Here is a 21,283-nt window from a genome sequence, read left to right on the forward strand (position 1 = left end):
AGCGGCTTAAAGAAAAATAAAGAATGGTAGATCTGTTAGGCTTCTTGCAATTTAACCTTGATTTCCAGTTCTTTACCTTTAATGGAAAAATTTATGGAATGGGAGATGGCTTAGCAATTGGTAATAGTTTATCAAGCAACTTGTCAAGAATATTCTTCAATTATTTGAATGTCAAAAATATTCCTCAATTGCTTTAAATTTAACTTTCTTGGGGCATTTCCCAATGCAAAAGAGAAAATACTCTGCGAGATCTGTTAAAAAAGTATCCAACCTTGGGCCAATAAAAAAAAAAAAAAAAAAAGACTGGCTTACCTAGAGCACTGGACACCTAATCACCCTCAAAGTAGTTCCCTTTGGACTCCATATACTTCTCCCAACGGTGCCATCATTGTTGGAAGCATGCCAAAAAAGCCTCTTTTGGAATGGCATTTAGCTCGGTTGTCATTACTGCCATAATGTCCTCTCTTATTTGAAATCATATTCCTTTCAATGGCCTCTTGAATTTAGGGAATAGCTAGAAGATGCACGGGGCCATATCAGGAGAGTAATGAGCCTGTTGAAGCACAGGAATCTGGATTTGAACCAAAACATTCTGAACCAAGTCCAAGGAATGTGCTGAAGCACTGTTGTGATGGAAGTACCAATTTCCTGTTGACTGCAAGTAAGGTCTCTTGGACGGCACAGCAACACATAAGTGACGGAGGACATCCCTGTAGTGCTCTTTGGTGATCGTTTGACCCTGTGGTGCATACTCATGGTGTACCACACCACAGGAGTCAAAGAGAGTAGTCAGCATCACTTTTATATTGCTGCACACTTGGTGGGCCTTCTTTGGTCTTGGCGATAAGGGATGCTTCCACTATGACGAGTGGGATTTGGTTTCCAGGCTGTATCCACATGCAGAGGATTCACGGTCAGTGATTACAGTGTTCATGAAGTTGGGGTCATTGTTTGTAGAGTCCAGCATGTCCTGTGGGACTTCCACACAAACTTGGTTTTGCTTCACTGTCAGCAGCTTTAGCACAAATTTCATCAGAACTCTCTTCATGCCCAAATCTTTGATCACAATGGAAAAAGTGCTGATGCCCACCTCTTCTGCAATTTCTCTGATAGTCACATGATGGTTCTGCATCACCACAGCATTCATTTTGGCAGTGACCTGGTCTTTTCAGCATGTTGATGGGCAACCAGAGAACTGCTAGACTCCACCAATGTGCGGCCATCTTTAAGCCAGTTTTACAATTCCTTACTCCGTGTGATGCCCATAGCGTTGTTACTGAAATCTGTCTGAATCTTCCAAATGGTTTTCACCTGGCTGTTGTCCAATTTCTGGCAAAATCCGATGCAGTAGCACAACTCCTTGCAATGAAAAAAAGATGTGAGCACTTCACACTACCTCACTCAACTGTTGCTTGCCTGCAATTGATAATATTGACGGGTGGGAAAAAATTCATGCATGCGCATGAAGGATAAAGGTCGCTCGTGCAAGTGCACTAGATTCAAATCCATCAATTGTTCACAAAAAACAATAAGGTTGGATACTTTTCTAACAGAACTCATGTTGTTGTCAGTGTAGTCTTATTTAGAGGTACCAAATAAGATTTATATGACATAACTGACAAACTTAATCAGATAAACCCAAAATTATATTTACATTTGAGCATGAAAACTGATGGCAGCATTAATTTCCTCAATTTGTCAGTCTGTAGATCAACTGGGAATGTATTATTAAAGTCCACAGAAAGTCTATGTGTCCAGGAATACTTATTGGTTATTTGTGGGGATATTTTTCTGTAGGAGATAAAAGTAACAAAACTGTGGAACTGGTCAGATATTATATTTCACAAAATGCTTTTTTAATTTACAATTATAATTGTATTTGCTTAAGCATAAAACACGTAGAAAAGATTCCATTTTTGAAATGTGGTATAGTATTTATTGAAGATGGCCTGAATAAATGATTTGGAATCTTTAACAAATTAGAATTCAAAATTATTTCCTTAACCACATAAGCTGCATAGAAAACATTGCTATGGTAATGCAAACTACTTTGCTGTTTCAGTGCACTTCACAGCCTACAGTGAACCTATTACATACAATACTGGGCATTAAAATTGCAACACTAGGAAGGCCAGCAAATGATGAAAGTTTACTTATGTGCTTTTACAATAAACCAGTAAAAATGATTTATTAAACTTACAGGTGACTTGAGGCTGTACAAGATGTGATACATAGTACACATAGCTGCCATCTCTAGATCAACAATGGCTCTAACCCAGCTGGGCATCATGTCAAACTGATCTCAGATGACAGATACGGAGCATTCCACACTGGCCCGACTCCGTGCCAGAATTCGTTATCAATCACAGTGGCTGGTGAGGATCGGCTTGCCCGTCTCTCGACAACCCACGGCCAGACAATTTCAGTGGGTGAGAAATTTGGAGTATGAATGAGGTGCTACCCAAAATATCTGAGAATTTCACTGTACCAGTGAAATCAGTAGCAATACAATGTCTCCAGGTACACATCTTCACTACTGTGGCACGAAGTTGCATCATATTTGGTGCACACAGTTGCGAGTTGTCATGGTACGTGTCAGGACTTGTGCGAATTGTGGAATGTATAACGTGAAGAAGCAATGGATTTGCATCAAATTCTGTTCAAGTTGAATACAACTGTAGCTGAAACCCACCACTTGTTGACAGGGGCATTTGGTAAGAGTCCAGTGAGTTGAGCAACAACATTTGCGTGATTGAAGTGCTTCAAGGAAGGCAGAGAATCTGTGGAAGATGACAAACATTGCAGTTGACTGTCAACATGCACAACACAGGGCATTATAGTGAAACTGCATGGCATGATTCACGAAGACTGAAGACGGGCAATTTACAGTGTTTGTAACAGACTTGTGGATACCACACAGTACATGTCAATGAATTCTAGCCAACAAACTGAACATGAGACAAATTGCCGCAAAGTTTGTCCCTCATCTTCACAGCATCAACCAAAGAAACCTCAGGATTCAGACGTGCACTGAGCTGCAACCTAGAGTGGAAGAGTGACCAAAATTCTTATCCAGAGTCATAACAGGTAATGAATCTTGGGTCTATGGTTTATGACCCTGAAACAAAGCAGCAGTTATCACAATGGAAAACGCCATGCTCTCCAAGGCTGAAAAAAGCTCGATAGGTTTGCAGCAACATGAAGTTAATGCTGATCTTTTAGTTTTTTGACATTCTACATCTACATCTACATCCATACTCCGCAAGCCACCTGACGGTGTGTGGCGGAGGGTACCCTGAGTACCTCTATCAGTTCTCCCTTCTATTCCAGTCTCGTATTGTTCGTGGAAAGAAGGTTTGTGGGCTCTAATCTCTCTGATCTTATCCTCATGGTCTCTTTGCGAGATATACGTAGGAGGGAGCAATATACTGCTTGACTCTTCGGTGAAGGTATGTTCACCAAACTTTAACAAAAGCCCATACCGAGCTACTGAGCGTCTCTCCTGCAGAGTCTTCCACTGGAGTTTATCTATCATCTCCGTAACGCTTTCGCGATTACTAAATGATCCTGTAACGAAGCGCGCTGCTCTCCGTTGGATCTTCTCTATCTCTTCTATCAACCCTATCTGGTATGGATCCCACACTGCTGAGCAGTATTCAAGCAGTGGGCGAACAAGCATACTGTAACCTACTTTCTTTGTTTTCGGATTGCATTTCCTTAGGATTCTTCCAATGAATCTCAGTCTGGCATCTGCTTTACCAACGATCAACTTTATATGATCATTCCCAGATAATTTATGGAATTAACTGCTTCCAGTTGCTGACCTGCTATTTTGTAGCTTAGGGAACAGTGCATAAGGAATTTGTTCCAACTGGTCGAACTGTAAATGGGCAGAATGAGATTTTCACTCTGCAGCGGAGTGTGCGCTGATATGAAACTTCCTGGCAGATTAAAACTGTGTGCCGGACCGAGACTCGAACTCGGGACCTTTGCCTTTCGCGGGCAAGTGCTCCACCGACTGAGCTACCGAAGCACGACTCACGCCCGGTACTCACAGCTTTACTTCTGCCAGTACCTCGTCTCCTACCTTCCAAACTTTACAGAAGCTCTCCTGCGAACCTGCAGAACTAGCACTCCTGAAAGAAAGGATATTGCGGAGACATGGCTTAGCCACAGCCTGGGGGATGTTTCCAGAATGAGATTTTCACTCTGCAGCGGAGTGTGCGCTGATATGAAACTTCCTGGCAGATTAAAACTGTGTGCCCGACCGAGACTCGAACTCGGGACCATTGCCTTTTGCGGGCAAGTGCTCTACCAACTGAGCTACCGAAGCATGACTCACGCCCGGTACTCACAGCTTTACTTCTGCCAGTACCTCGTCTCCTACCTTCCAAACTTTACAGAAGCTCTCCTGCGAGTTCGAGTCTCGGTCGGGCACACAGTTTTAATCTGCCAGGAAGTTACATTTTGTAAATGGGCAGTTTTATTGTGAGGTTTTGAGGCGAATGAGGAAAAATTGTTGGCCCAAACGGCCAGAGCTGTGGAAAAAAGAAGACTGGTTGATGCACCATAACTATATACTCAGGCACACATCACTCGTTTGGAAAAAATTCCTGATCAAAAACAACATGGCAATGGCAATTGAAGACATTCGAGTGGAATCACAACGGGTCCTGAACACCCTCCACCCTGCGGACTATAAGTGCTTCCAAAAATGGGAACAACTCTGAAACCGTTGCACACAAGCTTGAGTTGACTACTTTGAAGGTGATAGAGGACTTCAGGATATAAGTGTATTTCTCTGATTTATACAATGAAATTCTCACATATTTTGGGTAGCACCTTGTACTGACCAGGGTAACTGTGGACCACCCTCTGTATGAGGTAGGACAGAACAGCTCGGAGAATGTGCGGTTTCCATTACGTCGATGAAAGATAACATCGTGGGGGCCTCAAATATAGGGCACAGCCACCAGAGTTAAACGAACAGAAGTGTCATGGCTGCTATTTAAATTACTGGCCACGCGAATTAGATGATCACATTGTGTACCCAATGGTGCCCCACCATCGTGCCAGGTGCTGATGCTCTATGACAACAACAAATGCAGTCTGGCAATGTTCATTCTCCTCAAAGCCTCGGCACCCTAATGCAACCACTGTGACACTGTACAGAGAGTCAGGACTTAGAAAAGACAAAGTGATGCCCCTCCTGTGTCCAGTGATGTCTGATGCATTACTGTTGGGTCACCTCTCTCTGCTGCTGCTACATCAATGAAGCCTCCATACGGAATCTGTGCTGCTCCAGGCATCATCGCACTTGTGTGTGTGTGTGTGTGTGTGTGTGTGTGTGTGTGTGTGTGTGTGTGTGTGAGAGAGAGAGAGAGAGAGAGAGAGAGAGAGAGAGAGAGAGAGAGAGAGACAGAGAGTGAGTGAGTGAGTGAGTGAAAAGGGCCCACTTCCTCAATCAAGGCACATGATGTGACTATCCTTGCACAGTCTAGTAAACAACATATAGGTTGACTCTTACACGGAAGATTAAGTACCCAGCCACTTTTTACAATGCTATTTATTTATTGAAAAAAAAAAGCACTGTTACCGTTTTAGAACCAAAAGGTTCATCTTCAGATGGCTAGTTCACATTTTACATTATATTTCGTGTTTTGTTTCCCAACCTGACGAAACTTCCTTGGGGTGGTGATGCCCTACAACGAAAATAAGATGTGAGACAACGTCTTTTTAATTGTAATTGTGCCTCATGACAATTTTAATTGATGTAGACAAATTATTATTATTATTAAATGAAAGATGTTTTGGTTACATAAACAAATAAATAGCATTGTAAAAAGTGGCTGGTTACTGTAATATTCTGTGTAAGATTCAAACTATATTTTGTACCCAGCCACGGGCTCAAAATGCCAGTTTTTGACAAAATAGAACTAGTAAACAATGTTTGTCCTCCAAGTCACTAGTCATGTGCATGGCATTGGGTATTCACATGACAGTTGTGGAATCATCTACACCACAGACTCAATACAAAGTCGAATTCCAACAAACTCTGGCAGACCTTTATCTTTATGTGCCAAAACATTATGACCACCTGCTTAATAGCTTGTAAGTCCATCTTTGGAATGAGAGTTTGTTGGTAGGTTTGTGGAGGAATGTGGCATTAGATGTCTATGCAAGGGTCACGTAATTCACTTAAATAATGGGCCACTGATTTGCGTACAAGGTGATGGCACCTGATAGCACTGAGATATGTTCCACTGGATTTACATCAGACGAATTTGTCACCGAGACATCAGTGTGAGTTCACTATAATGCTCCTCAAACCACTGTAGCAAGGTTCTGGAACCAAGACAAGGACAATTATCCTGCTGAATGATGACATCGCCGTTGAGGAGGACATCGACCACAATGCGATGCAGGTCGCTTGCAGCTATCAGCGTGTCTTCGAATACTACCACAGGTCCCATGCAAGAGTAGGAGAATATCTCCCACAGCATAATACTGCTCCCAGCAACCTACGTCCGTGGCATGCTGCACGTTTCGAGCCACTGCTCACCTCGATGACGGCATCTGTTGAGACGACCGTGAAGCTAGTGTAGCACAAAATTGATTCACCCATTTCTCATTGACCTATGGTCTTGTGCCAACTGCAGTCGTAACTGACAATGTTGCTGGGTCAACAAGTGCACATGTAGAGGTGGTCTGCTGTGGAGCTCCACGTTCGACATTGTACGATGATTGGTGTGCACCAAAACACTTGTGTGTGCACCAGCATTGTGCTCAAAAGGGATGCCACAGGTCACTGTCTATCCTACTTTACACAGCAGACAAGCCTCTGAACCAGACATTCTGTGAAGAGTCGCAGACATCTGACAATTTAGCAGCTAAAGGTAGTTTCACCGTCCTCATACCTCTTTGCGTATACACCAGTGACAGTAGTATGTGAGCATTTGACCAGCTTTGACGTTTTCAAGGTACTCTTTCACACACTCTGCATAATAATTATCTCCCCTTTGTCAAAGTCGCTTATCTAAATGGATTTCCCCATTTGCAGCCCATATCTTCACCAGGGTTATCCCCCTTACGTGTCTTCTATGTTTACACACTTTTGTTACTGTGTCACAGTGGGCAGTGGTCATAATGTTTTGGCTGATCTGTATGGAAAACATCTCACAAAGAACCGACACTCAAAATTGATTCTGAAAGTGGAATATGCAGCATAATCATTGGAGACAATCAGTGGGTTGGTTGATTTGGGGGAGGGGCCCACACAGTGAGGTCATCGGTCCCATCGGATTAGGCAAGGATGGGGAGGGAAGGCAGCTGTGCCCTTTCAGAGGAACCATCCCGGCATTTGCCTGAAGCAAGTAAGGGGAATCAGGGAAAATCTAAATCAGGATGGCTGGACGTGGGTTTGAACAGTCGTCCTCCCAAATGCAAGCCCAGTGTGCTAACCACTGCGACATCTCGGTGTCGGTGTTGTCGATGACTCGGGTCATCGGGCATTCTTCTCAGCATCGTACTTGCGCGATATATCGTGCAAGTACCACGCTGATATCTGACAGACCGCCCGACAACCCGATATGTGATTAGATCGCTGGGAAAGCCTGAAGAGTTACATTGGTGATGTTACTCAGAGTTGAACTGAAACCTCTGCATAGCCAAGCACGTAGTAGCACATTCACTGCATGCCACGTCCACGGTGTTGCAATCTTAACTCCACAACTGCACCCGGAACATTGTAGCCTACACCCGTGATCAATAGCTTTGCACTGTTTGTACCTGTCCGGACAGGGGCTGCAGCGTCCACCGGACGCAACAGCGGCCGCTGGCCTCGGCAGCGCGCCGAGCCGCTGTGTCCCTCAGACCCTTCTTGCGGTGCGTGTCGCGGGCTACCGCTGCCACCTCCTCGTCCACCGTGCTGTCAGCCAGTGCTGCAGCAGGCCGGCGACGACGGCCGGGCTCAGCTCCTCGCCGCCGGCGTCCTCCCCCCTGAAAACACAGACAGCGACTCGTGACTACAAGAGACTACAAAGTCTACAAAAGATCACACAGCAATACCACTGCCTAACACATAGTCCATATATAGCACACACCGCGCATGTCCCGTATCTCGACCGAGTTAACGCTTGAAACCAACATCTCAGTCACGTGACGCGGGGCAGAAAGCTGAGTTCCATTCATTACAATTACATGCTGTGTGAAGTGGAGCTGACAGTTACAGTTTCTCTGATTTATAGCTGAAATCAAGTACTGATTTTGACACTTCAACGAACTGTAGTATTACTCTTACATATGTAGTAGTCCAGTTAACCTAATTTCTCCAAAATTCCTGATAATAAAGCAGTGGTAATCGTTTTTACACGTGGTCAAGTTGAAACGTATTGACAGTTCTTTTAACAAGCGACAAAATGACTGTTCTTTGGTGTATACTTTTTATTTTATTTTGCACTGTGAATCTTGTACTTCACCACTTCCACAGGGCTAGAAGACAAAATAACAATTTCGAAAGCAGCATTAGTTTTCTCGCCGACTAGGGGCCTCCCGGCCAATGATGCCATATGCTAATTTCCATTAGTTTTCTAACGATTCCACAATATGTCTGAAATGCTTAGGAAGCTTTTGTAAGAATGGAAATTCGTTTATGTGCATAATGTCAGGTATTTACACAAATTTAGCAGAGATGTTTTCTGACTTAATCTAGTACCGACACCGGAACGATATCACGATAGGTAGCGTAATATATTACAAAACACTGATTCATGAACAAACGAATGTGGCGTACGATAAAATTACACAGTTCACGTGATTAATTACTTGGCCACAAATTGTACCGACAAGAATTAAAGGTAATGAAAATATATAAAAATAGCAAAAGAGGAGTATACGAGTCTAAAAAAATAATCATCGTAATTTATGCGAGTAAGAAAAGCACAGAGAACCTTTAAATCCAATACAGTATAGCGCATGGTGAAGTCATAATATTGTGAATCACCGTTAACTTTTAATACTAATTGTTAAATCTACACAAGTAATGAAATTTGAGAAAAAGTAGAAATTAAAAAATACTGAAATCGGTAATTCGAACTGACCTATATAGGTTAATTCTAGTTACACTAAAGCGTTAAAAGATTTCTGCATATGGTATTACTATCTTCATTACTATGAAAAAGAGAAAAATTTGGAAGCTGTACCTACAATACTTATTAGTTTTCGTAGTAGTTCTGAGATCAATAAGAAACCCCACAAAAACGTAGTCCACAGATTTACTGCAAAAATATCCAAAATTATAAACCACTGAAAAGCTGGAATCGGTAGCAAAAACTGACCTCCTATAGTGCCAATTCTAATTATCGATTCCAGCTATGTAATTGCCCTCTGAACTACTGCAAAAAAGTTACTAATATTGGAATCGGTAACTAAAATTGATCTATATAGAAGGTCAGTTCTAGTTACCTAGTGCAGTTTTTGCTATACGAGGTGCGACAATAAAGTAATGAGACTGATGTGAAAAAAATGGTGCTTACCATTTTAGTCAAGTTTAGTGTTGTCTCCTTCAAAGTAGTTCCCTTCTGATTGCACACACTTTCTCCAGCGCTTCTACCACTGATGATAACATTTCTGAAACTCATCTTCTGTAATATCCTCCAAGACCCTAGTCACAGCTTTTTGGGCATCTTATGTTGTTTGAAAGCGGTGTCCCTTGACCGTCGTTTTGACTCTTGGAAATAGAAAAAATTCGATCGGAGCGATATCTGGTGAATAAGGTGGCTGTGGTTTGCTCTAACAGATCGGCTGCCACATTTTTCCGTGTTTCCCTTTGGGGACCATTTTTGCACTAATCTTTCTCATACCAAGATCTTCAGTTATTATTAGACGAACCGTTTCTCGATTGATGTTCAGTTCTTCTGCAATCATTTTCACGGATAATCTTTGATCAGATCGTACGAGTTCACGCACCCTGGACAAGTTGACATCCGTCCGTGAGGTTGATGGTCGTTCACTGCGGTCTTCATCTTCAACATTCGTTCTGCCTTCACTAAACATTTTATGCGAATGAAAAACTTGAGCTCTTGACATAACCTCCTCTCAAAAAGCCTTCTGAAGCTTACCGTAAGTTGTCGTCGCGTTTTCACCCAATTTAACGCAAAAAGAAATGGCATACCATTGCGCAATATTATGCGGTTCCATTTCCGTGACGAGACACACAAACACGTATTAACTTACTACAGCACAAATCACGACTCAACAGTTGCATCGTGTGCCGCTAACTTGACGTGCCACCCTCAGGCACGTGTGGGTGCAGTATTAGCACTTATGGTGCTTTGCCTGCTAGTCCTGACTCATAGGAGAGTGGGGGGATCTTACGGATGGGCTATTCGTGATAGACGGAATTCGTCTAGGTCTTTTAAGATGGGTGACTGAAGGAGGAATGCACACATACCCTCGTCGAGTAAGTCGGAACCAGGAGATTTGGGTGGGTCAGGCGGAGGAGTTTCGCACCGACCCGAGAGGGACGCCCCCGCCGACCCACCCCCGGCTGAGCTTATAGACCAAAGTCAAAGATATTGTGCCTACGCAAGCCTGAAGGGTTTTAGTACTCCTCCTCGAAGTGCTCCACATCTCGCAAAGAACATCAGTCTCATTACTTTATTGTCGCACTTCGTACACCGCAGTAGTTTTAGAGAGGAATTACAAATGTAGAAATGGTATTACGTTTCATTGTATATAGCTGCAAAAATATGATTCTTCAGTTTCTCCCGGCGTATTTGTTGCTCGAACAGTCCACGGGTATACTGCCGGTTCATAGTGTCCAACGGGCACAATATTTCGACGATCAGGCATGTCGCCATCGTCAGGTGCGCTGACGAACTGAGCTCCTGAGGGCGGGCGACCGATTTAAGTCCCCTCCCCCCACGGGCCAGACTCTTCGCCGTCCGCGCCCGCGCGCCGGCGGTCGCGAAGACGTGGGCGTCGGAATCTGTCGTAGCGTCGATGTGCTCGCTACGTCCGCCCTGGCCGCCAGTTCGTACTTCTTGCTGAGAGTCTTTTTAATTACATTCAATGCCGGGTCCCAAGCCTCACTGAGATTGTAGCCGCAATCTCGGTTGATAAAATGTTCCCTGGTGCGAATTTCGATAGTCTCCCTTATAACGCAGTCCCAATATTTAGAGGTCTGAGCCAGGATCTTGGTACGCTCATAATCCATCTCATCTTTCTTTGACAAATAGTGCTCTGCTACCGCCGACTTATTTGGATATTTCAGTCGAGCGTGCATTTGATGTTCTCGGCAACGATCTTCGATGGTGCGTACTGTTTGTCCGATATAAGTCTTCCCACACTCACAGGGTATTTGGTAAATGCCGGCCATCCTCACACCGAGGTCATCTTTCACATTTCCCAGTAATGCCCGTGTTTTATTGGGCGGGCAAAAGACGGTTTTAACTCTGTGTTTCTTTAATATACGGCCGATTTTCCCCGATAGTGCGCCATTGTACGGAAGTTCGTCAGCGCACCTGACGATGGCGACATGTCTGATCGTCGAAATATTGTGCCCGTTGGACACTACGAACCGGCAGTATACCCGTGGACTGTTCGAGCAACTGCAAAAATAATTTACATGTGAATCATGAAACCTTTGGAATCTGCAACTGCAATTTACCTACAGAGGTTAATTCCAGTTATCGATTCCAATACTCTTTATTTTTTGTAGATATTCGTTTGTCATGCACTGCCTTTTCTTTTAGGATCTAGTGTGTCGGTTTCTCCACATTCTGTGCTACTCTTTTGTATTTGTTGCGATTCGTTTAATTTTCCCATTTCATACATTCTAGTTTCTCCCCCAGTCAAAACCCCAACTTTCCCGCGCTTCTCCCGTTAGATTCAATAATTAACATAAAATTAACGCTATTTTATAACAGTATGAATTCACAATGTGCCTTACTGTAATGCAATTTAAAGGTTCTCTGTGCTTCTCTAGTCGCATAAATTACGAGAATACTTCTTACCAGAGATGAAAATTTGTTTTAATTCTTGTTCTTAATTGTTTTCGTTATCTTCTTCGTTTCGATGTAATTCATGACTAAGTAAATAACTGCGTGAATTTCATTGTAATTTTATCGTATGCTACATTTGTACGCACATACACAATATGACCCGTTGCTTTCATAGATTGATTATACGTAGCGTCTTTGCCTTAGGTATGATGTCATTGCTCAAAGCAGATGAATGGAATCGGACACTAGAATTTATCCGAGGTTTCCGTCACTTTACCTTATCTGTAGGATACAAAAGAAGACTTAGCTGACCATATGTGAAGGTCTTTACTTCTGCATCTAGTAAAAAGTAAACAATTGATCTGTAACAAAAATATCATAAATTGTGCACTATAAATACGTAATGACATACTCAGCTGGGCTATGTGGCCGAGCGGTTCTAGACGCTTCAGTCCGGAACCACGCTGCTGCTACGGTCGCAGGTTCGAATCCTGCTTCGGGCATGGATGTGTGCGATGTCTTTAGGTTAGTTAGGTTTAAGTAGTTCTAAGTCTAGGGGGACTGATGACCTCAGATGTTAAGTCCCATAGTGGTTAGAGCCATTTGACATACTCAGCTTCGTGCCCGAGTCACGTGTCTTAGATGTTAGTTTCGGCGACGTTATGTGCAATCTATGTTATCTATGGTCTAATACATACACTCACTACACTCTCTGGTGAGAAAGTAGTTCCCGTTTGACAGCTGGAGCTACACTAGCGCTCCAAGCGGTGGCAAATCAGAATCACATGCGTCGTAAGGATAACGATTGTTTTTAGTTATTTTCAACTTAATCAACGAAATAGCTGTTACATTTTTGCTTTCCATGTATTATTAAATTACTGGAAGACGTGAATTATCGTGGAATACATTTAAAAACATCCTAACCACACCGATTCACCGACATAAGCTGCAACTTATTTATGAAGAAATACTATCGAATATCAACAATAGAAAATTCAGGATGGAATGTAACAATATTATGAAAAGGATCATTGCTACCAATTATAACCGGAGATGCTGTGTCGCAGATAGGCACAACAAAAAATTTGAACGACAAGACCTTCGTCGGAGATAAAACACACACACAATGATCGCAGTCTGGTGTGACCTCAAGAGCCAGAGATGTGTGAGTGTGAGTGTGTGTGTGTGTGTGTGTGTGTGTGTGTGTGTGTGTGTCGAAGTTCATTTTCCGATAGTGTTTTTGTTGTGCCTATCTGCAACTCAGCATCTCCGCTATATGGCGAGTAGCAACCAGCCTTTTCATAATATTGTTACTTTCGAATATGTACATATTTGCAGCTAACTCCTCTGAATGCAAGAAAATACAAAAACATAATTTCATGCTTGAGAAGCATATATTTCTGTTGTCAACTGTTATTATGACATTCACTATCATTGGCCCTTAAAATTTTTTTTATTAAGTCTAATGATTCGCCCATTCTTACACTTCACTCGACCTTCTAATACATGAATATTGTTGTGAATGTAACTACTTTTAGTTCAAAAGCGAATGTTGAGGATTTTTGGCACAATTGTGGAATTGGTTTCTTCTGTGCTGGAAAACGGTTTTATTGCTTTTGACGATTAATCATCTCGTCTGTGTGGTTTTTCCTCAAGCGACATTTGGGGTGACTTATTTGGTACGTTAAATAATTTAGCTCTCACATTCCGTATAGGTTTCCTACGTTCCACATTCACTGATTTGGCCGAAAGTGTAGTGAACAAAACTCTGCTTTGTTGGGCAGATATACCAAGTTTGTCTGCAAAAGGTCGGGTCTTCTGCTATTTACTAGTAATTTCTTGTTATTAAAGAAAAGCGACAGTATTCAGCAAACGTCTGTACGTTAGAAGAGAGTCGTAAATCAACTGTCCCGTAATGTACCGTTTAGTACCTCCCAGGTCCTTACAAAACTAAGCAATGACAAATGTAGCGTCATTTTTTTGTTATTTTCTATTTTTATGTCACCACACACAATCCCTACCGTAAAACATATGTTAAAAATCAATATAAAATTTAATATTCGCTCTCAACCGATATTGTAAGAGGTGAATAGCTGTAGTTGTGGTTGTGGACATAAAGTCGCCTGCAGCAAATATCACCTGCCCATCAACACACAATTAATAGCATGCACTGTGCCTCTCGCTCATCCCCACCCTAGTCGAAGCAAGTATTTTTTTTATTTTTTTAAAAAAGAAGTTACTTTCGAAGTAAATTTCCTTTTTCTCAGGATGAAATAAAGTCGCCTGCAGCAAATATCACCTGCCCATCAACACACAATTAATAGCATGCACTGTGCCTCTCGCTCATCCCCACCCTAGTCGAAGCAAGTATTTTTTTTATTTTTTTAAAAAAGAAGTTACTTTCGAAGTAAATTTCCTTTTTCTCAGGATGAATTATATTATGTGTGGATAAATTTCTTATCTCATGGAGCTTGAGGCTCTCATTCAAAATTTAACACTTTGGGGATCAGCCACTCAAAAAACGCAGAAACCATCCATTTATGTAATTTTTTAAAATTTTACTATGTGTTTGATGTATCTTAGAGGATAACACTCGCTAAAAGAGAGCAAGCTTCGAAGTTAGTTATTCATATTTATTTTACTTCCTTCATAGATTCCAAACTGTGCAATGCACGACGGAACATTTATTCAGTTAGGTAACCCACGAAATGTTCGGTGCACAGCAATGAAATTTATAATTGTGCTTGTCAGAATTATTCAGCAGCTGCGAAAGAAGCTGTACTCAAGATCCTGCCTAACCACACCTTCGGGAAAAACAGCAAAAAATTTTTACGACTAATACAATTATAGCTATACTGCATGTATAATTAATTTAAACTATTAACTTTTCGTATTTGTATGCTCGCGCTGCTTAACTGTGAAGTTGCTAAAATGAGATTTTCACTCTGCAGCGGAGTGTGCGCTGATATGAAACTTCCTGGCAGATTTAAACTGTGTGCCCGACCGAGACTCGAACTCGGTACCATTGCCTTTCGCGGGCAAGTGCTCTAGATTACCTACATCACATGTCCTATTCTTTGAATATCTGCTGTCATTGGCTGGCGAGATCACGTGATATGAGCTATGACTGGATGACAAAAGCGCATCGCGTAGTCCAGTCTCGATCTCAGTGCTTCGGAAGTTACCGTCATGTATTTAGCGGAATTCGTATTTATACTTTCGTAATACGAAGGTACGCCGCAATGTACATGTTGCCGCGCAAAGAAGGTCTTCCAAAATTGCGTTGTTTTTCGTTGGGTTTCATTCCCCGAAGTGCGGGAAATTCTACGCCGTTGTAGACATGTATTACAAATGAAAAAGTAGAAAGTTTTACAGCTCCGAGGGAAAAATATTGTCACCTAACACGAAAAAAACTTACCTTCTCCCGAGGTTTAGTGTACTTTCATCCGGGAAAAAGTGTATTTTCACCGGGGAAAACGTATTTTTTAACTGGGAAATCTGGAAAAATCCGGAATTTTTTTTTCTTGTGCACGCTGAAATGGGACTACCTTCACATCCCTATCTGAAAATCCTTCCTCGTGTCAACATCCTCTGAAGCGGTCATTTTAGCTCGAATTTTTAACTTTCTGGACTTTATACTGTTATGTCTACACACAGTTTCAGTAGTAAACTGCCCTTTAAAAATTACTACAAATTATTTTATTATCTCAGATTAAATTTCACATTAATATACTACCCGATTCATATTAGCAACTAAGGGGAATAAGCCGTTTGTTAATAATTCAACTTTGAAATTTCATGGTGTGAACTGTGCAGTCATGTTGCCCCCACATATTCTTGAAAATTTACTTCTTCCCTATTTCTGAAAGGCTGCAACATTTATTCATTATGATCACCTAAATGATAGCTCCACTTGAGAGCAAACCGAAGTACTGTTCGTTATATTTTTTTCAAAGTAATTGGGTTATAATTAACTAAAATTTAATTTATATTATTGTACTTTATATTCTTTGGCATTATGCGTGGAACCATGTAAACTTGTCCTATAAGTTGCAACTCATAGGGCAATACATGGCCTACTTTTTGATACATGTAACCAAAATTATTTCATGACTCGTAATTGTTATTTTGCAAATATCAAATTCAATAATGCAGTCGATTGTTTTGTTTTTATATAAAGGCAAGTGACGAATGAGCCACGAGGTCCGCCCGTCTGCATTATTGTCCTTCGCAAGTTGTTTGTGTGGGAGTCTTTCGGGGCCTGCCGGACGGCCAATGTGTATTCCACCTATGTGCATGGTTATCAGCAGTGCTTTTTTTCTAAAACAATAAGTTTGAGGGTACTCCGACGTTGGATATAATGCAGCGAAAATTACTTATAACTGAAGCATGGGATAACACCCGTCTGCTTTTAGCCATGACGTCATCAACATGTCTAAAGAAAAAATAAAATAAAAAAAAAAGGTATCGGATTATTCAGTTGACTCCATTTCGAAGCCGCGTCAACCGTTCTCGACAACTGAATCGCTGGCAGCCTGTTCGACAAGCGTGTAGTGCCCTCGCCCGCTAATAGTAGGCTATGGTCGTGCTAAACGGATATGCGATACTATATAGGTTAAAATATATGTTCGGTAATATTTCCTTGTATTGTTTTGTATGTTGGAGGGTTGATTGGACTCACCTGTTTCATTTGAGGTGTATTACAGGTCAGTTGAAGTGTACCATACCATTTTCTTTTATTGTTCAGGAGTTGATGGGAATCGCCTACTTCATTTGAGGTGATGTAAACTGAAGTGTGCGATACCACAGTAAACTGCCCTTTAAAAAATTAGTACAAATTATTTTATTATCTCAGATTAAATTTCACATTAATATACTACCCGATTCATATTAGCAACTAAGGGGAATAAGGCGTTTGTTAATAATCCAACTTTGAAATTTCGTGATGTGAACTGTGCAGTCATGTTGCCCCCACATATTCTTGAAAATTTACCTCTTCCCTATTTCTGAAAGGCTGCAACATTTATTCATTATGGTCGCCTAAATGATAGCTCCACTTGAGAGCAAACCGAAGTACTGTTCGTTATATTTTTTTCAAAGTAATTGGGTTATAATTAACTAAAATTTAATTTATATTATTGTACTTTATATTCTTTGGCATTATGCGTGGAACCATGTAAACTTGTCCTATAAGTTACAACTCATAGGGCAACACATGGCCTACTTTTTGATACATGTAACCAAAATTATTTCATGACTCGTAATTGTTATTTTGTAAATATCAAATTCAATAATGCAGTCGATTGTTTTGTTTTTATATAAAGGCAAGTGGCGCATGAGCCACGAAGTCCGCCCGTCTGCATTATTGTCCTTCGTAAGTTGTTTGTGTGGGAGTCTTTCGGGGCCTGCCGGACGGCCAGTGTGTATTCCACCTATGCACATGGTTATCAGCAGTGCTTTTTTTTCTAAAAAATAAGTTTGAGGGTACTCCGACATTGGATATAATGCAGCGAAAATTACTTATAACAGAAGCATGGGATAACACCCGTCTGCTTTTAGCCATGACGTCATCAACATGTCTAAATAAAAAATAAAATAAAAAAAGGTATCGGACTATTCAGTTGACTCCATTTCGAAGCTGCGGCAACCGTTCTCGACAACTGAATCGCTGGCAGCCTATTCGACAAGCATGTAGTGCCCTCGCCCGGTAATAGTGGGCGATGATCGTGCTAAACGGATATGCGATATTACATAGGTTAAAATATGTGTTCGGTAATATTTCCTTGTATTGATTTGTATGTCGGAGGGTTGATTGGACTCACCTGTTTCATTTGAGGTGTATTATAGGTCAGTTGAAGTGTATCATACCATTTTCTTTTATTGTTCAGGGGTTGATGGGAATCGCCTACTTCATTTGAGGTGATGTAAACAGAAGTGTTCGATACCACATTCTCTTGTTTGGGTGTTTCTCGGTATCGCCTGCTTCATTTGAGCTTCGAAATGCTTGAAAAATCAGTGACATCGCTTTTCCCACCAACACTGGTATCGTTCGTATTGCAGTTACAAACACGAAAAAAGGAAATAAAAAATTTACGTCCGTGAAATAAATGTTTGACACTCTTCCAAGTTCTCAGCATCGTAAAAAAATTACTTTGACGACGAAAAAGTTTAGGGGTACGCCTCCTCCCAGAAAAACAGCACTGGTTATCGGTCACAATATATGACAAGAAAAGTATTAGACTCTTAGTGCGATTCTTCGCCCAAGTGTTTAAAAATTGTCCTTTACGAACAATATTACTGTACGTACTGTTATGAAGGGGAGTTGCTGAACGTATGGAACGTGAAATCGTTTAGGAGAACTTGCGAAGTTATTCGTGCTTACCCTTTTGAGTGTAGAACCGGTGTTGGAGACTCCGTTGGGTCTCTCCGAAGCGGCATTGGCAACTTGCTCCGGCAGGATGGGCTCCTGGGCGGTGTACGTGTTTGCTCGGGCGTGCTGCTTCTCTGGTTCCTCGGGAGGGTCGGGCTGCGCGGCGCGCTTCTTTCGCCCTCTTCTGACGACGGCCGCCTCTGGCGGTGCGGCTGCTGCGCGTTTCCTGCCTACGGGTTTGCGACCGACGGGCGGTGTGGCGGGAAGGATGTGACGGCGCACCGGGTTCTTTCTTCGCCTTCCGATCGGCGCCGTGGCGGCATTCCTCACTTCGCCGTTCGTATGGCAGTCATTCGGCGCGGAGTCGTCCAATCTGTCATCTGGTGTTTTCAAGTTCTCCCCTGCCGTTCCGTCCTGTGAGGTTACTGTGGTCACGACTGCATCTGGTGCAGCCGTTGCAGGGCTGTTGACGTCGCTTTCTGTAGTGTCACTGTTGGGCTGAACTTCAGACGTACACACCACTGTTTCTTCCCGGACTGGATCTTCAGGCAGGTGAGCTTGTGCTCCAGCTGTCAGAGTTTCTCCAGTGGAATCGGGGGTAGCTATGGTTACATCTGCCTCTTCGTCAGGTTTCTGTGATTCGCCGTCGGCATTTTGAGGACATTCGGTCGGCGCTAGCTCCTGAAGGGCGACCGACGGGGACGCCTCCACTATTTCGGAAAGCTGCGCGGTGGAATCGCCGACCGACAGTGTTTGGGCCGCGTAGCTGTGATCGTCGCTCGACTTGCAGCACTTCTCCAAGTCGCAGTCCAAATGGAGCGCGCGTTTGCCGTGCTGCACCGAGCATTTCAAAAACGGCGAGTCCCTGCCGCTGTCCGGCGGCTCGGCTTTGTCGTCCCTCTCGTAGCAGGCCATCATGCTGTCCGGGTTGTTGAACTCGATCGCCTTGAGCTGCCACTCTGAGCGCTGTTGCGCCTCCCCGCCGCTGTATTGGCACAGGGCGCTGCTGTCGCTCTCCCCGATGGCGGGGACGGCAACTTGCGGCACTGGCGCCTCGAACACCGATGACGGATCAGGGTACAGGAAGATGATCTTCTCTGTTGGCGGCTGGGGGACGCCCGACTCTTCGTAGACCGGGGCGACGGCCACCGTCAAGGCGCCCTGGCCGGCGACGCCGTCCGCTGGAAGCAGGGCTGTTCCTGTAAGGTCCAGCTGCCTGAACTGGCAACTCACTTCCAAGCCGTTCACTCTCATCGCGATCGGGATTGTATTCGAAGCGGGCAGCTCCTGGCGCTCTTGGACAGGTTCTCCTACGGGCAATTCGTGATGCTGTTGCGAGGGCAGTTCGTGTTGCTCTTCCACGGGCAGTTCGTGGTGTTCTTCCAGAGTCAGTTCGTGTTGTTGTTCCACAGACAGTTCGTGGTGCTCTTCCACGGCCAGTTCGCGCTGCTCTTCCACGGGCAGTTCGCGAAGCCCGTCCACACTTTCTCCGTACTGCCCAGCGCCTGTGCTCTCTGGCGAAGTATCTGCGAATGACGGTTCTCCTAAGTGTACCTCGGGGCCCACGGCCACCTGTTGCTCATTTTCTTCAGTTTCCGATAAGCTTTCGTAGCCCTGCTGCTGGGCCGCCCGGCACAGTAACAGCAGTGGATCGAGCGCTGCGGGTGTCTCCGCTGCCGCTGGCGGTGTGTCGTCGGCGCGTGGGGCCGACCCCGGCGGGGAGGTGTCCCCATCTCTGCCGACGTACATCACGACCGCCCGGCTGTTGTCGGCATCCGCTGCTGTCGTCTGCTTAGCCGTCACTGTGCGCAGCACCGAAGAGCGGTCAGTGTTGCCGACTGCTCCACTCCCCTGGCGGCGACACGGCTCGTACGCAGGGGCGACGAGTGGCTCTGACGCGGCGCATCTCTGAAACAAAGAAGGGAAAAAAATATGGCTTTTAATACGGTGGCTGCCATCTCGTCAGGAACGATATAACAACAACTGACGGGGGCGTCAAGGGGGGTAGGACGTCAAACGAGCCGACTTGGAGCAGGAGAAGCATACTTTTACAATTAAATTCATAAAACTTTGTCAGCATCACCAGGAAGGATTCAGGATTCACACTCATTGCAGTGGAAGATCGAAAACATAACAAAATAATTTTTTTTTACTTGTGAAATTTCATCATTCGTTCACTTACTAATGGCTGCATTTGTTGCTATAGGTACACTTTTCTTCATAAGTTAGAGAAATTCTTCGATGAATTTTGCACAGCATGCAAACCATACTTACAGGTGTATGAAACTCTAGAATGTATTTAATTTATGAAAAATCGAATGAGCTGTTATATTTTAAACTTCGTGTTTAGAAAAAACGCAAATTTTCTAGTTAATTGCCTCAATTTTTACCACTGTTTTTTATAGATTTGTAAAATTCTAGAATTTCATACACCTTTGAGTATGGTTTGTATGCTGTGCAAAATTCATCCAAGAATCTCTCTTACTTATGAAGAAAAGTGTACCTATAGCAACAAATGCTGCCATTAGTAAGTGAAAAAAATGTTGAAATTTTGACATGTAAAAAAAATTATTTTGTTATGTTTTCGAACTTCCACTGCTGTCATTGTAAATTCTGACTCCTTCCTGGTCATGCTGACAAAGTTTTATGAATTTATTTGTAAAAGTATAGACAGTGGAAAATTAAAATGTCCTGTGATGCCTCTCCTGCTCTAAGTCGGCCCGTTTGACGTCCTACCCCCCTTAAATAAGTAATGCCGCACATTTTTTTCCTAAAATCGGGTTGGTTTTATTCGTGATTCCAATATGCCATATTATGCCCCATTCTTTTGGCTACAAAACAATACTTTTCAACAGAATCTCCGTCCAATGCAACGGTCTTACTCCACCTTACTGCGAGGGCCTTTTTACCC

General features: G+C 43.1%; 1 protein-coding gene across 1 annotated transcript in view; it reads right to left on the reverse strand.

Moving 5' to 3' along the window:
- LOC124620053 overlaps positions 1 to 21,283 on the reverse strand; it is a 123,364-nt gene that overhangs the window by 77,322 nt on the left and 24,759 nt on the right. The window contains exons 2-3 of the mRNA XM_047146720.1: positions 18,385 to 20,280; positions 7,789 to 7,998 (exon numbers count right to left, since the gene is read on the reverse strand). Of these exons, the coding sequence (XP_047002676.1) occupies positions 7,789 to 7,998; positions 18,385 to 20,280 (2,106 nt within the window). The remainder of the gene's footprint in view (positions 1 to 7,788; positions 7,999 to 18,384; positions 20,281 to 21,283) is intronic.

This window comes from Schistocerca americana, chromosome 6 (assembly GCF_021461395.2).
Source record: "Schistocerca americana isolate TAMUIC-IGC-003095 chromosome 6, iqSchAmer2.1, whole genome shotgun sequence".
Taxonomy (NCBI): Eukaryota; Metazoa; Arthropoda; class Insecta; order Orthoptera; family Acrididae; genus Schistocerca; species Schistocerca americana.